This window comes from Camelus dromedarius, chromosome 9, assembly GCF_036321535.1.
Source record: "Camelus dromedarius isolate mCamDro1 chromosome 9, mCamDro1.pat, whole genome shotgun sequence".
NCBI classification, from domain to species: domain Eukaryota; kingdom Metazoa; phylum Chordata; class Mammalia; order Artiodactyla; family Camelidae; genus Camelus; species Camelus dromedarius.
The window spans coordinates 16,292,429-16,304,817 of NC_087444.1; the positions used below are offsets into that span (position 1 = coordinate 16,292,429).

General features: G+C 48.4%; 1 protein-coding gene across 2 annotated transcripts in view; it reads right to left on the reverse strand.

Moving 5' to 3' along the window:
- Positions 1-4,041: 4,041 nt before the first annotated feature.
- KCND3 (potassium voltage-gated channel subfamily D member 3) overlaps positions 4,042-12,389 on the reverse strand; it is a 199,259-nt gene continuing 190,911 nt past the window's right edge. The window contains exons 4-8 of one of the 2 annotated variants that reach the window (XM_031457820.2): positions 8,748-8,849; positions 8,293-8,382; positions 6,687-6,743; positions 5,209-5,456; positions 4,042-4,475 (exon numbers count right to left, since the gene is read on the reverse strand). In XM_031457820.2, the coding sequence (XP_031313680.1) occupies positions 4,274-4,475; positions 5,209-5,456; positions 6,687-6,743; positions 8,293-8,382; positions 8,748-8,849 (699 nt within the window). In that variant the 3' untranslated portion in view covers positions 4,042-4,273. The remainder of the gene's footprint in view (positions 4,476-5,208; positions 5,457-6,686; positions 6,744-8,292; positions 8,383-8,747; positions 8,850-12,389) is intronic. The other variant, XM_064488829.1, reaches the window with a different exon arrangement.

The window sequence follows — 12,389 nt, forward strand, 5'->3', positions numbered from 1 at the left end:
GAGCCTGGACCACTAGAATTCATTAATAATCTAAACATCTACGTTTAGATCGATTTCAACCACTACCTTTGCAAAGTTAAGAAAAAATGAGGAAAAAAAATCTAGGTACATCTTTCAATGTACACTTTTCCTGCCTATATTCTAACAAGTAAGTGACATGAACTGCAGGAATTGTCGTTTGAAAACTGGGTAAGGTCCTTAGCATATCCACGGGTTGACACTTTCTGTTAATTATGGATCAGCGTTAACGATCCACTTTAATTTCGGTTCAAATTCTTTGTTTTTCTTAATTTCGCTTTTCTACTTGCTGACTGAGTACTCCTGTATGATTGCAGACTCACGTGCTCCACTATCACTGAGGATGTCTGGTCTTTTGAACAGGATTCTATTCAAAGCTAGAATAGAGCTTGACACTCGTCACGATAGGGGATGAAGGAGAAATAGTGCAGCGTTTGCTTCTGGAGGTGCTCGTTCAGGGTGGCTCTGACTGTAATGCTTCCCCGCCCTAATCATCACTTTTGAAATCTGGGGATTAGAAATATAAGCAAGCCTCAGAGTAATGCAACATGATGTGGTGGAAAGCTCCCAGGACAGGATGTCTAAGCCCTGGGATGCAATCTTAGTTGTGCCACTAACTTGCCACGTGAACTCGGATGTCACTCAGCTTCTTCCTGCCTGCTTTCCTCTCTGTGAATCAAGGATTTAGTTACTTGACCTACCACCACCAGAGGCTGTAGAAAGGATTAAAAGGACATAGAAGGTATGCTTGAGAATGTCGTCCTAGGCCTCTCTTCACTGAGATGAGAGAGCATTCGACGGAAAACCCTGACTGTTCATTTGTTAACCTATTTTTGACAAAATTGACAGTCCATAGCCGGTTCTATCTAGTGAGCGGCGGTTTTGTGTTAGTACAGTCGGGTAGTTCCCAAGGCTGTGTCCATTTACTGACATTTACACAAGGCTATGTCTCTAGTTACGGCACGTGTTCTCTGACGGGCCTTCTCTGAAGCACCGTCACTCTGAGAGACAGTGGGTGTAGTGAAGAAGCATTATACCAACAGCCAAGGGACTTGGGTTCTGGTTCCAGCCCTGTCGTTAAATGACTGCATGACGTAGAACAGGTCCCTTAATTTTTCTGGGCCTCAACTTTCTATACTGTAAAATGAATTAGATATTTTTCAGTCGCTTCTAGTTCTTAACTAGTTCTCTCTTAATTCTGTGTTTTCTAAGTTTCCATTCATTTGAATGTAGCTTATTGGTCTGTTTGTTTGTTTTTACCCTCCCTAGTTGAGTAGGATTGAGTGGAATAGGTGGTTTTGTAGATCTTCTATTATGCTGAAGTGGTTCATGAACTATGAAAGCTCAGGAGTTATTTCACCAGAAAGCCACTGCCCCCTGAAAACCTGATAACATCCAGGTGCTTCAGTCACTGGCCAGTGAGCTAGACATGAAGCTGGTTCAGCACACTTCGGCCCTTTTGTTTACTTACAAATGCCCTGTAACAGCGTAGTCTGGCTGTGTTCTGTGTGCCATTTTCTTGGGTTGACATCTTTTGTACCAGAGGTGAGCTGGGTCTCTTACCTTTGGCTAAGACTACATTAAGGGATGGAGATGAAGGGGATAGTCTAAATGATATTTTAGGAACTGACATGATATGGGATTTGGAAGTGAAATTGAAGGAATACAAAACATTTAGTTCATTAGGGTCAAAACCTGGGAAATTATTTGGGACGTAATTTTTAAAATTGCTTCATTAATTTTTGTGGGAACCACTAATATACTCCCTTGGTGTATTGCCAAACAGATCCTGGGTTGGAGCAGTCATTGTTCTAACCCTGTGATGACCTGTTCCTCAACACAGGCAGTTTGCATGTGTATGTAACCACGATCCTATTTACATACTTATCCTTTACCCCACTCAGTTCTTATGATGTAAACTTAGATACTGAGACATTCTAACTTTGTTCCATTACATATTCTTTCAAAAGAAAAATTCCTTTTCTAGTCCTTTGCCTGCCCTCTAAATGGAGTCCAGCCCAGGCCCAGTCCTCTGCCTTCCCTAATGAAATATGTATACGATGTAAATGGGTCTGAGTACTTACTCTCAAATGTGTTTAGGTTGTTGTGTGTGTTTGTGTGTACACACTTACTCCTCTGTAGTTGTAAAGCTTTTCTACTTACCTACACTTACACTCAGAGGGCCAGAACCACCCCATTCTCAGGTAAGGGGGAAATACTAGGGGCCAGACCCAGAGAAAAGGGACTCAGTCCGTGGTCAATGAGGATAGCGTTAAGGTGGAAGGAAGGCTCCCTCTCCTTTTTCCTTCTGCTCACCTTCTGGTTAGGTACCACCTCATAACCCTTTGACTTTCTCCTTCTACAGGGTCAATAGAGCTGTGGTCATAAGGAAGCCCATTGAAGATGTTTTTAGGGTCCTGGCTAGTGAAACTCATCCATATGGCTGTGGTGGGCAGAAAAAATCTTGGCCTACAATTAAACAGCTAACCACTAGGCTGTTGAATGGATAAAGAGTTCTCAAGGAACTCCTGTATCTCAGAACCCAGGCAAGAGAGATTGCAACAGGGTAGTTGGAGATTGGGGAGGGTGGAAAGGGCCTTGTCACTAACCCCAAGGCCCACCTGCTGTGTGTAAGCGGTAAAAATTGACTGGATTCCAGAAACGCTGTTCCCGGCCCCATCAGGCTGCAAGTCACTTGCACAGAAATGTGTCCAGTTTCTCCAGAAATAATATTCACTTCCTCACTTGCAGGGAGGTGACCAGGCTTCTCCCATTTCAGTTATCTTCAGGCACATCCGGCCTGAAGTCTCTTCAGACCTCAAGGCATCTTTCAGGCCAGGTAAGAATCGTTTATAATCTCTTACTTGCTTTCACACTTCGGAGCATCCTTCTTGAGGCACACAGGCTTAATCTGCAGCCTCTGTGGGGGTTGCCTCAGGTGTGAGATAAGTCAGAAGCGTGGTCCCCGTACCACTGCCTTCTCTGCAGGAAACTGCTCCTGGGGCCTCTTGGCAGAGCTCTGGATGGGCTTTATGGTGGGTCCTGCAGGAAGGGTACATAGCAAGGTGGCCCAGGGGCCGACTGCAGCTGTGAGCCGCGGTTCTTCTGTTCTCTCTTTGCCAGCACACACCAGCATTTACTGTGTATCTCTGGGGCTGGCTATTTCCTTTTTCAAGATCCCAATGTGATAACTCTGGTCATTCCCTTTCTTGCCCAGAAATGGAAACTTCCAACAGCAGTGGTTCCAACCATAAGGGAAGCATTTTGTTCTATAAGGTAGACTTTTCTCATCCCTAAACTCCTGTTTTTGCTTCATTCTTTTCTCTCCCACAACTGCAGTCACACAGATATAACTTCCAAGCATGGGTCTGCAGGTGCTTGGCAGTAGAGAAGGCTTTACTAGCACGTCTCAGGATCACTGGGGTCCATGTAGAGACAGACGGCTGGACATGGAGGAAAACAGCCAGGGGTAAAGCAGAGAGGTACAGAGACAAAAGAGACAGGGACAGACAGGGTGAGGGTTGCTGTGTGGTCACCTGGCAGCTCTGTGCAGGTCAGCTGGGCAGTGGGGCCCAGGCTCAGTTGACCTCACCTACCTGGGGGAATGGAGAGAGAACTCAGCAGTAACTGACTTCTTGGCCTAAAAGCTTTTGCTATAAAAGGAAAAAAAACAAAAACAAAAACAAAAACCTCACAGAACGCATTGTTTTGGTTCAAAGGTATTGGGTCCATGGAGAAAAACATTTCACAAAACTCCGTTGGTGTTTCTGTTTTCCACCTTTTCCCATGAATAAATATTATCCATTAAGAGCCTTGAAAAAGGTGCTTAAATCCACAGTGTTATATTTTCTTCCTGTTTTGCATGTGACATCTCGGCCTCTGTGCATCTCTTGGTCTTGTATTTTCCTCACTGGGGTCTCCAGAAACAACTGCATTTGGTCTGAGGCTTCCCCCTCTGGGCCCTGTCCTGGCACGCAGCTTCTACCCCACCATCCCATCCCTACCCCACCCACCCTCCCTTCCTCTGGCCCCAGTGAGTTGCAGTATCACAGGGCTATGTCCACGCTAGCAGCAGTGAACCTCAGGTGCCCCTTTGCTGCCTCTTTTTCCTTCCAGGCACAAGTTTCAGTGCTAGGGGTGCAATGGGGCAGGCAGAAATAGTGGGGAAGGGGGAGGGAGTGGTCCCGGCGGCCACCCACCAACATGCCAGCCCCCTTCACTCCCACTACCCGCACTGGCCCTCTGTCCAGTGGTTTTACAAGGCAGAGACCTTGACAACATTGCTGGCTATGGAAGGAATGTTCGTGTTGGGGCCTGGGCTGGCAGGGGGTGGCCGACTTTCCCCTTCTGGGGTCAGCGCTGGCGGGGTGGGGATGCTGATGATGGCTGTGGTAATCTGGGATGTTTTGCAGTTTGGTCTCAGTCCGTCGTCTGCTTTCAAATTAAGGCTGGAACGACTGGGATAAAAAAAGAGTGAGTTGATGATGGTTCTTCTTGCTAGTATCCCAAAGCTTCCTTGACCCTCTACATTTCCAGCTCACAGTGACTAGGAGGAGGTCAGACAGATCTAGACCGATATAGACAGAGATCTCTGCTTTTGGTAATCAGTCTGTAATTACCCGTTCTGATTATTATTCCTAAACTACTTCAGACTGCACAAGTCATGTATATTGGGCTTTGGAATTCAGAGTACATGTGTCTTCCTCCAGTGGATTATTTTCCCGTCATTTGTGGCATTTGATTTTTTCCCTGAATTCCTTGCCACTCACTGGAAGTAGCAGGAAGTGGCTTAAATATTAGCAGAGAAAGGAGGGGAAAGTTAGTCTGTGATTCAAAATCAGCCTGGATAAGCCAGGTCTAATACAATTGTGAAAATTATTTCCTTGAGAAAGCATTCTTTGCACCAGAGTAGGTTATTTTTGGATTTTTGTTGTTGTTGTTGTTGTGTTATTTTTTCTGGTATCTAAGCCCACATTGGGCCTAAACCTGCTACAGTATCCTTCAAAGCATAGAAAGGGCTTTTGGGTTAACTTGCATGGATGAGAAGGAAGGTGGGGGGAGGATCTTATGCATTGGACAAGGGGCCGGGGCCGAGGACCCTCAGGGTTCTCTCCTCGCGCGCTGAGCTTGCTTTACTCTGTGATTGGAGCCCCTCAAGCTTTAGGGAGTGACGGGGGTGGAGCCACCCACCTGGTAGTGAGGGAGGGCTGCTCACTGCCCTGGATGTGGATCGTGCTGAGCTCTTGCATGCTGCGCAGGCGGGTGGCCGGCAGGTTGGAATTGGGCAGGTGAGTGGTTTTCTTGCTACGACGGGAGCAGCAGGTAGTCGTGAGGCCCGGGTGGCTGGACAGTGAGGGACTCCTGGTGGATGGGTAGTTCTGCATCGAGCTCTCCATGCAGTTCTGCTCAAACATCTGCTCGTCTATAAACTCGTGGTTCTGTGGGAAGGAGAAGGAGGAGAAGTAGAGGGAGGCAGGAAGGAGAGGATGGGCCCCGTCCTCTGGATGGCTGCCTGTCTCTGTTCTGGGCCGGGGGAAGAGGGCTCCCAGCTGCCTGGAGCACAGATAGGCATTCAGGACGGGGGTAGTCCTACAGGCATCCAAGGAAGGAAGACGGAGATTCCTATTGGCAGCCCTGGTCATCAGACTGCAGGGCAGAGACTGCGGTTGTGAAATCACAATGTGACATACACTTCACCGACAACTTTGGGCTGAAGGCACACTGAGGACATGGGGGGGGGGTGCTTAGTGGCATCATTAGAGCCAGAAGCAAAGACCTGACTGACTTTGTAGCTTCGACAGGATCTCCAGGGGGTGGCAGGTAAGGACTCACTGACTCCCTAGGAGTCACTACTCCTATGGCTAGTGGGTACGCTAGGTTGTCTTTTCTGGATTTGATGGGTGAGATCCTTATGAATCCTGGGTAAGTATGAGACGTAAGCTTTTAAAGGCACCCGATTATTAACAGAATTGGGAGAGCTTTGCTCTTGAAAGCCAATGGGGTCAAACTGTCAGGGTTATGATTTCTTTAAATTATTGGTTTTTTCCACCTGGTTATGGGGTATGGATCCTTAATATAGCTAAGGGCATAGGATTCCCTAAGTCAAGTGTAAGCATGGGAAGGGAATGCTAACAGACTCCTGGCTGGGGATGCTCAGGGTGGGGTGGAGTGGAACCCAGGATGACTAAAAAAATGGCTGTTCAGCCACGGTGACTAAAAAATCCATGGCAGGAATGGTCTGGCCAAGGCTGCCAGAGTGAGGATAGTCTGAAGAGACGTAGCATAAGAACAGAGTTCAGAGAGAGAGTGACCAGCCCTGACAGCCCATACCAAGAGTCCCCATGGAGCTGGGGAGGTGGCACAGAGACGTGGCCCACGGACACTCACAGGACACCAGCATTGGTGCCATGTTCTACCGCCCCGCTAAGCCCCTGAGGAGGTCAAAAAAAGGAATCAGAAAGGCAGTTGGGTAGTTCAGGACAAAAAAAAAAAAGAAAAAAAAAAGAAAAGAAACCTGAGCTGGTACTGGGTGTGACAGCAGAGGTAGGGTAAGCCCCAGAAGAATCAACAGCACATGCAGAGAACCAGACCAGGGGTAAAAGAGGAGACTCCACAGACTTAAAAGAATCAGAGAGGAAAACATCAATTGAATTTTTAAAAAGTTATACCTTGATGGTGGAGGTTCGTACAGATAACAGGGGATCATCCACAAGATAGGACAACCCCTACAGGACAACATGCCAACAGAAGATAAAAACACCATTGATTGTACATTCCAGCATTCCCAAGCTCAGTCCTGACATTCAGTCTCTCAGTCCCAGCATTCCACCCTTTCAGTCCAACATTCCATCCCTTGCTCCCAGCATTCTCCCTCCTTCGTCCCAACACTCCACCCCTTGAGTCCCACGTTCCTCCACTGAAGTCCGGCATTCCATCTCTTCCATCCCAGTATCCCCACAATCTGACATTCTTTCCGTCAGACTCAGCATTCCACCCCTTCAATGCCAGCATTCCACCCCTGGATTCCAAAATCTCATTTCTTCAATGCCAACATTCCATCCCTTCAAACCCAAATATTTTTACCCATCTCCTTTCAGTTGTATACATTCCACCCAGCACATGCAACTTGGAAAGGGCAGTTGGGTCCAGGCCTATTTCTTTGGCAAGCTCTGAGTCTTGGAGAGAAATTCTAGATACGCATATACTATACAGTTCTTGACACTAAGAGATACTTGATAAATCCTGGAAACTAAGATTTTTAGAGTGCTTTCCCATTTTGGAAGCTCTCATGGGGTTCAGCTGCCATCCATAGTGTTCACATTTAGCTCATATTAAGAGTCATCTAACATCTGTTCCTCCCATATCTGAGAGGCCAGGATATGGAACACTGAGAATTAGAGAATTCCTTCCTCAGGGGCTGAGCCCTGACCATAGGCTTTCTGGAGAGGGAGGGCCTGGAAAGGAACAGGAAAGAGTTTCACTTTGTCTCCCTTTGGTTATCCAGCCTGACTTCTCCTCCCTCTCTGCTACTCCTAACACTTTTTGCCAAGGGTCCAGGGTTGGCCCCACTGCCCTTCCTTCGAGTCTGTTGGTGAGGCACAAGCGTCATTCCACATTCCAGCTGTGGCCCCCTTAGCCGTGACTCTATTTTAACAAAAAGCCTTTCAGATTCGGAATTCCCTGCGAACAGCTGGGTGACTAGGATGGGGTGGTACTGACAACATCCTTGGCTGGAGAAATATCTGCACTGCCTCCTTCTTTCACTGTCTCTCATTCCAAGAGGAGTGTAAGGAGCAAAAGGACCCACAAATTGCATCAACCTAGCCCCAGGGATAGGGCAAAAATTGACGTTCTTCTCTGCTATCCTGTGGCAATCTAGCACAAAGTCAGCCCCAGGATTGAGGAGGCATTGCCCATTAGAACCGGGAAACTTGACAGGCAGAGCCCTTAGGCCTTGGTAACCAAGAAACCGGCCATGGGGACCGATGTAGGGGTGTGTGGAAAGGCTGGAGGAAATGGCCTGCTCCGTGCTGCTGCAGGACAGAGCTGGCGTCCCTCCCCTGGTGACTTGGCACCACTCCTTGGGGTCCTCCTCCTGAGGGCAGATGGAGACCTCATCACTACTCTGGAACTGAGGGAGACAGACTTTGACCTCTGAAGCTTGGGCCCAGCATGAGGACGTGAGTACAGAGTTCTCACTCTGTACGTTCTGACCTTGGAGAAGGGTCAGGGGTCAGGGACGAGAAAAGGGGGTGGCACTGGGCTGGGACTCACAGTGGTTTTCTCCAGGCAGTGCAGCAGGTGATGGTGCTGGCTCTCGATGAGTGAGGCGGTCTTGCCCATGTGCTCCTCTTCCGGGGTGCCCTGGTGAGCGAGAAGAGAGCCTGAGTGTGCAGCTGGTGGCTCTTCTCCCCTCCACCTCCTTCACTTCTCCACAGAGGGTAGGAGGGACCAGAAAAATCTGGATGAATCAAATTCTAGGGAAACCCCAGAACATTGTAGCCTTTGGGCTGGGGGCCTTTGAGCTAAAGCTGGTTTAGGGGTAGTGATGATCATCCTTCGGGAGAGGTACTCGGAGAGGGGGCTGCTACCTGCGGAAAGTCTGGAAACATGCCTGAGAAGTCAGGGCTCAGACTGGGGCTCCGGGGTGAGGGAGCCGGTGCCCCCGGGGCGAGAGAACAAGCCCGTCTTCCCTCCGTATCCTCACCCCCGGTCCTCCGGGCACCTACCATCAACTCCAGCGCCTCGTTGAGAAGTCCATTGCGCTTGCTGTGCAGGTAGGCATTGGAGCTGCCTGTTTTGGCCACACGGATCCTGGCAAGGCGGGCCTTCTGTGATTGGCAGAGATAATAAAAGAGTGAGGGGAAACTGAGACAAAAAGACTGTGAGCCTGGCAAAGCCAGTGACAACGGGCTGTCCCAGGGAGACCGGGTTCCCAGGTGATGCCTGATGAAGGGGACGAAGCTGCTTCCCAGCTGCAGGGATCTCTGTTTACACCCGTGGGACTTGGTCTGAGAGGCTGTGTCCCCCTGTAGGGGGCACGGTCATGGTCAGATTGCCCAGGGGCTCCACTTGTCTCTCCAGCCCGCGTGTAATCCTGGCCAGAGGAATATCACTCATCGGTGACCTCCCTCCTTCCCCAGATTTCATGACCTTTACTCAGTGGTGCATCAGGGTATTTCTCATCTCTCACTAGACTGCAGGCTCTTTAAAGGAGCACATGTGATAGGTCTCCTGATTCTCCCCTAGGGTCCAGCACGGTTTCCTGTGCACATATGTAGGCGCCGAAATACCAGCTAATTACGAGAAAACCAAGCCATGTGTCTCTGTACCCCTCAACTCCTTCCCCTCTTTCTGTTTTGTCCTCAGCATTCACTACTAAGGTAGTATATACTTTATATATTTATCTCACTAATGTCTCTCTCCCCAGCCAGACTATAAACTCGAGGGCAGTGGTTTTTGTTTTGTTCACTGATATACCCCCAGTGCCTAGTAATTTGTAAATTTTTAAATGAATTTACAATTGCACGTCTGTCTTTGGGAGTGGATTCATGCATGGATGTGTCAGTGTGTGTATATTTTATGCGCATCCACGGGAATGAGTGCATATGCGTGTGACCGGGGGCCCAGTGTATGTGTGAGAGAGGGGAGGATGGAACACATCTCAGTACACCACCTTGGCTTCCGCCATGACCACTGAAAATCTCCCCAGCTCCAACCTGGGAAGGCTTCAGCAGTGTCCTGCAGGAAGCCTGCTTGGTATCTCAACACAAGCTCCCTCTTGCTTGCAGAGGCAGTGGGAGAGGCTGGACACACTGCACATGCTGGCTTCTCTTCTCCTTCCTAATGACCATAATCAGTGTCACCATGACAGCAGCACAACCACAGAGTGAAGCCTAAGAGGAAAGAGGCTTTGGGAGGGAAGGAGAAAGGACTGATAGAGGGGTTTCTGCTGGTTTAAAAAAAAAATGCAGCTGATCGTTTGGGCTCTCGTCGATCTGGACCCAAATCCAGGCCCTTGCTACTGGAAGCAGAAGAGCCCAGACGGACTCACAGACCGAACTTGGGGCAGGGGGTCCCTCCTCCTGCCTCTAAAAGGCCCAGTTTAACTTCAGCATGTACTCTGAACAGAGGAGTCCTTGGGAAATTGTGGCAATTTCTATTTCTTGTCACCTTCTCCCCAGCATGGGGAAGTGTCCCCTCCAAGTGTCCTGCTGGACTGGCTTATCTGCTAAAAGGAGGCCAGGGACTTGGAGTCAGGCTGTCAACAGAAGCACAAAGAACACACTTTATCTGTTGTCTCCTGGGAAGTCCCCCTGTGGCCAGCATGTCCTTGCAGGGACACTTCAGTGGCCCTCCCTGGTTTCTAAATTTGGAGAAGAAGTCAGTACTCAGCCTGGAAGGTCTGCCTGTAAACCTGAGGAAGAACTCTCTCCTGGATGGAGCACGAAAAGAGGAAGCTGGGAGAGAAAGGATGGTTAGTAAGCCTTACCATTCCTCCTCTCTCTGAACAGAGATCATTCATTCAAGGTCCAGAATGATTCTCCTCCCTGGGAATATTGCTCCCGCCCTCCCCTCAGCTAGATGCGTATATTCAAGCAAGTTTTTCATCATTCGAGGAGGTAGCTATTCTTGCTTTGGGTGAATACTGGGTGTGGAGAGCTGCATATGGAAATCCAATTGTGTCAAGCTCATTAGAGCCTTATATAATTTGATTGCACCACTTAGAGCCAGACCTTTCTTGTATCTGGGGTCTGTCTTCATTACTTTCTAGAGATGAAAGATTCTCCTGCTCTCCTTTGTGGCACTTCTTTTAATCTTATCTTACCCTGGGCTCTATTAAAGCAACAGATTGTCATATCAAATGCACGATATCGTTTAATCATTTCCCACACAGGAAAAAAAGGTTTTGCAACGGATTTACAGAACAGTACCTAGCATATGCAATTTGGTGAGGACTTCTGGCTTGGCTTTGAGCTCCTGAGGGCCAGAATCTGTGACTTATGCATATTTTTATCTTCGGCATCTAGCACAGAGCTTCGCGCTGAGCATGTACTCTAGCGAGGCTTGTGATGGTCCAGGAAGGAAGATGATCCCTCCAAGGTCAGTCAGAAATCCACGCCGATAAAGCCACTGTGATGGGCTCACTCGCCCCTGGTGGGGACTGGTCAGCCCCACTCTCTCCCATGGCTACGAAGGAGGAGAGTTAAAAGAGGATGTGGCGGTCACCTAGGCTATCTTACAGACAAGGAAATGGAGGACATGAGGGGAAGTGACTTATCCAGGGCAAGACTTCGGATCAGGTCTTCCAACCTTCAGGCCAAATGCTGCTTCCAAAACATCCCTCTCCTCCTTCCCTGAATTTCAACTCCGCTCAGGCAGGTTTTTAACTTGATGAGCAAAAACCAGGAAGTTTCATTTTCAACAAGTGTGGCGATTCCAGGGTTGGAGGAGAGGTCTGGATGGAGGATGCTGTCACCCCGGGTAGAGGTCCAGGCACAGGCTGATAAGCTCAAGGATTCTGCCGGCCCTAGAGGCCCTTTGTGATGAAGCACTTCCTAGCTGTCTGGCTAGCAGGCGCTCTTGGGCCATGAATATCAGCATCTCTGCCCTGGGAGGGGCAGGAAAAGGAGAAAGAAGGAGAAATGGAAAAGCCAAAAGAGAAAGTGGGCAACTGTGCTCTTGGGCATTTATGCCAGAGAAATGAAAACTTACGTTCACACAAACACCTGTATGTGAATGTTAACCCCAGCTTTATTTATAATAACCAGGCAAATAGTTAAACATAACTGTGAGGCATCCACACCATGGAGTACTGCTCGGCAAGAAAAAGGATCAGACTGTTGATACACGTGACTTGGATGAGGCTTCGGGAATTACACAAAATGAAAAAAGCCAGTCTCCAAAGATTACCTACTGTGTAAGCCCATTGGTAATAACATTTTGCAAATGAAAACACTTTATAAAGGGAGGATAGATAAATGGTTGCCAGGGGTTGGAGACAGGGTGGAGGGAGAATGTGGGGTGTATGGTTATTTAAGGTACAGTGGGTGGGATCCTTGTGGTGTGCAGTACCTTGACCACGGTGAGGGATGCATGACCCTGCATAGGCGATAAACCTTTACACACACACACACAAACACACACACACACACACACACGAGTACAAGTAAAACTGGGGACGTCTGAATAGGATTGGTGGGTTGTATCAGCATCATTACCCTGGATGTTATAATTTTATAACTACATGTGTATCTACAATTATTTCAATAAACATTTCCATTAAAAACTCCCCACTCAGATGTTGCCCTCTCTCTGTCCACTGCTAGACCTCTGACTTGATCTCCAGTGCACTTGGCTCAGAGCACCTA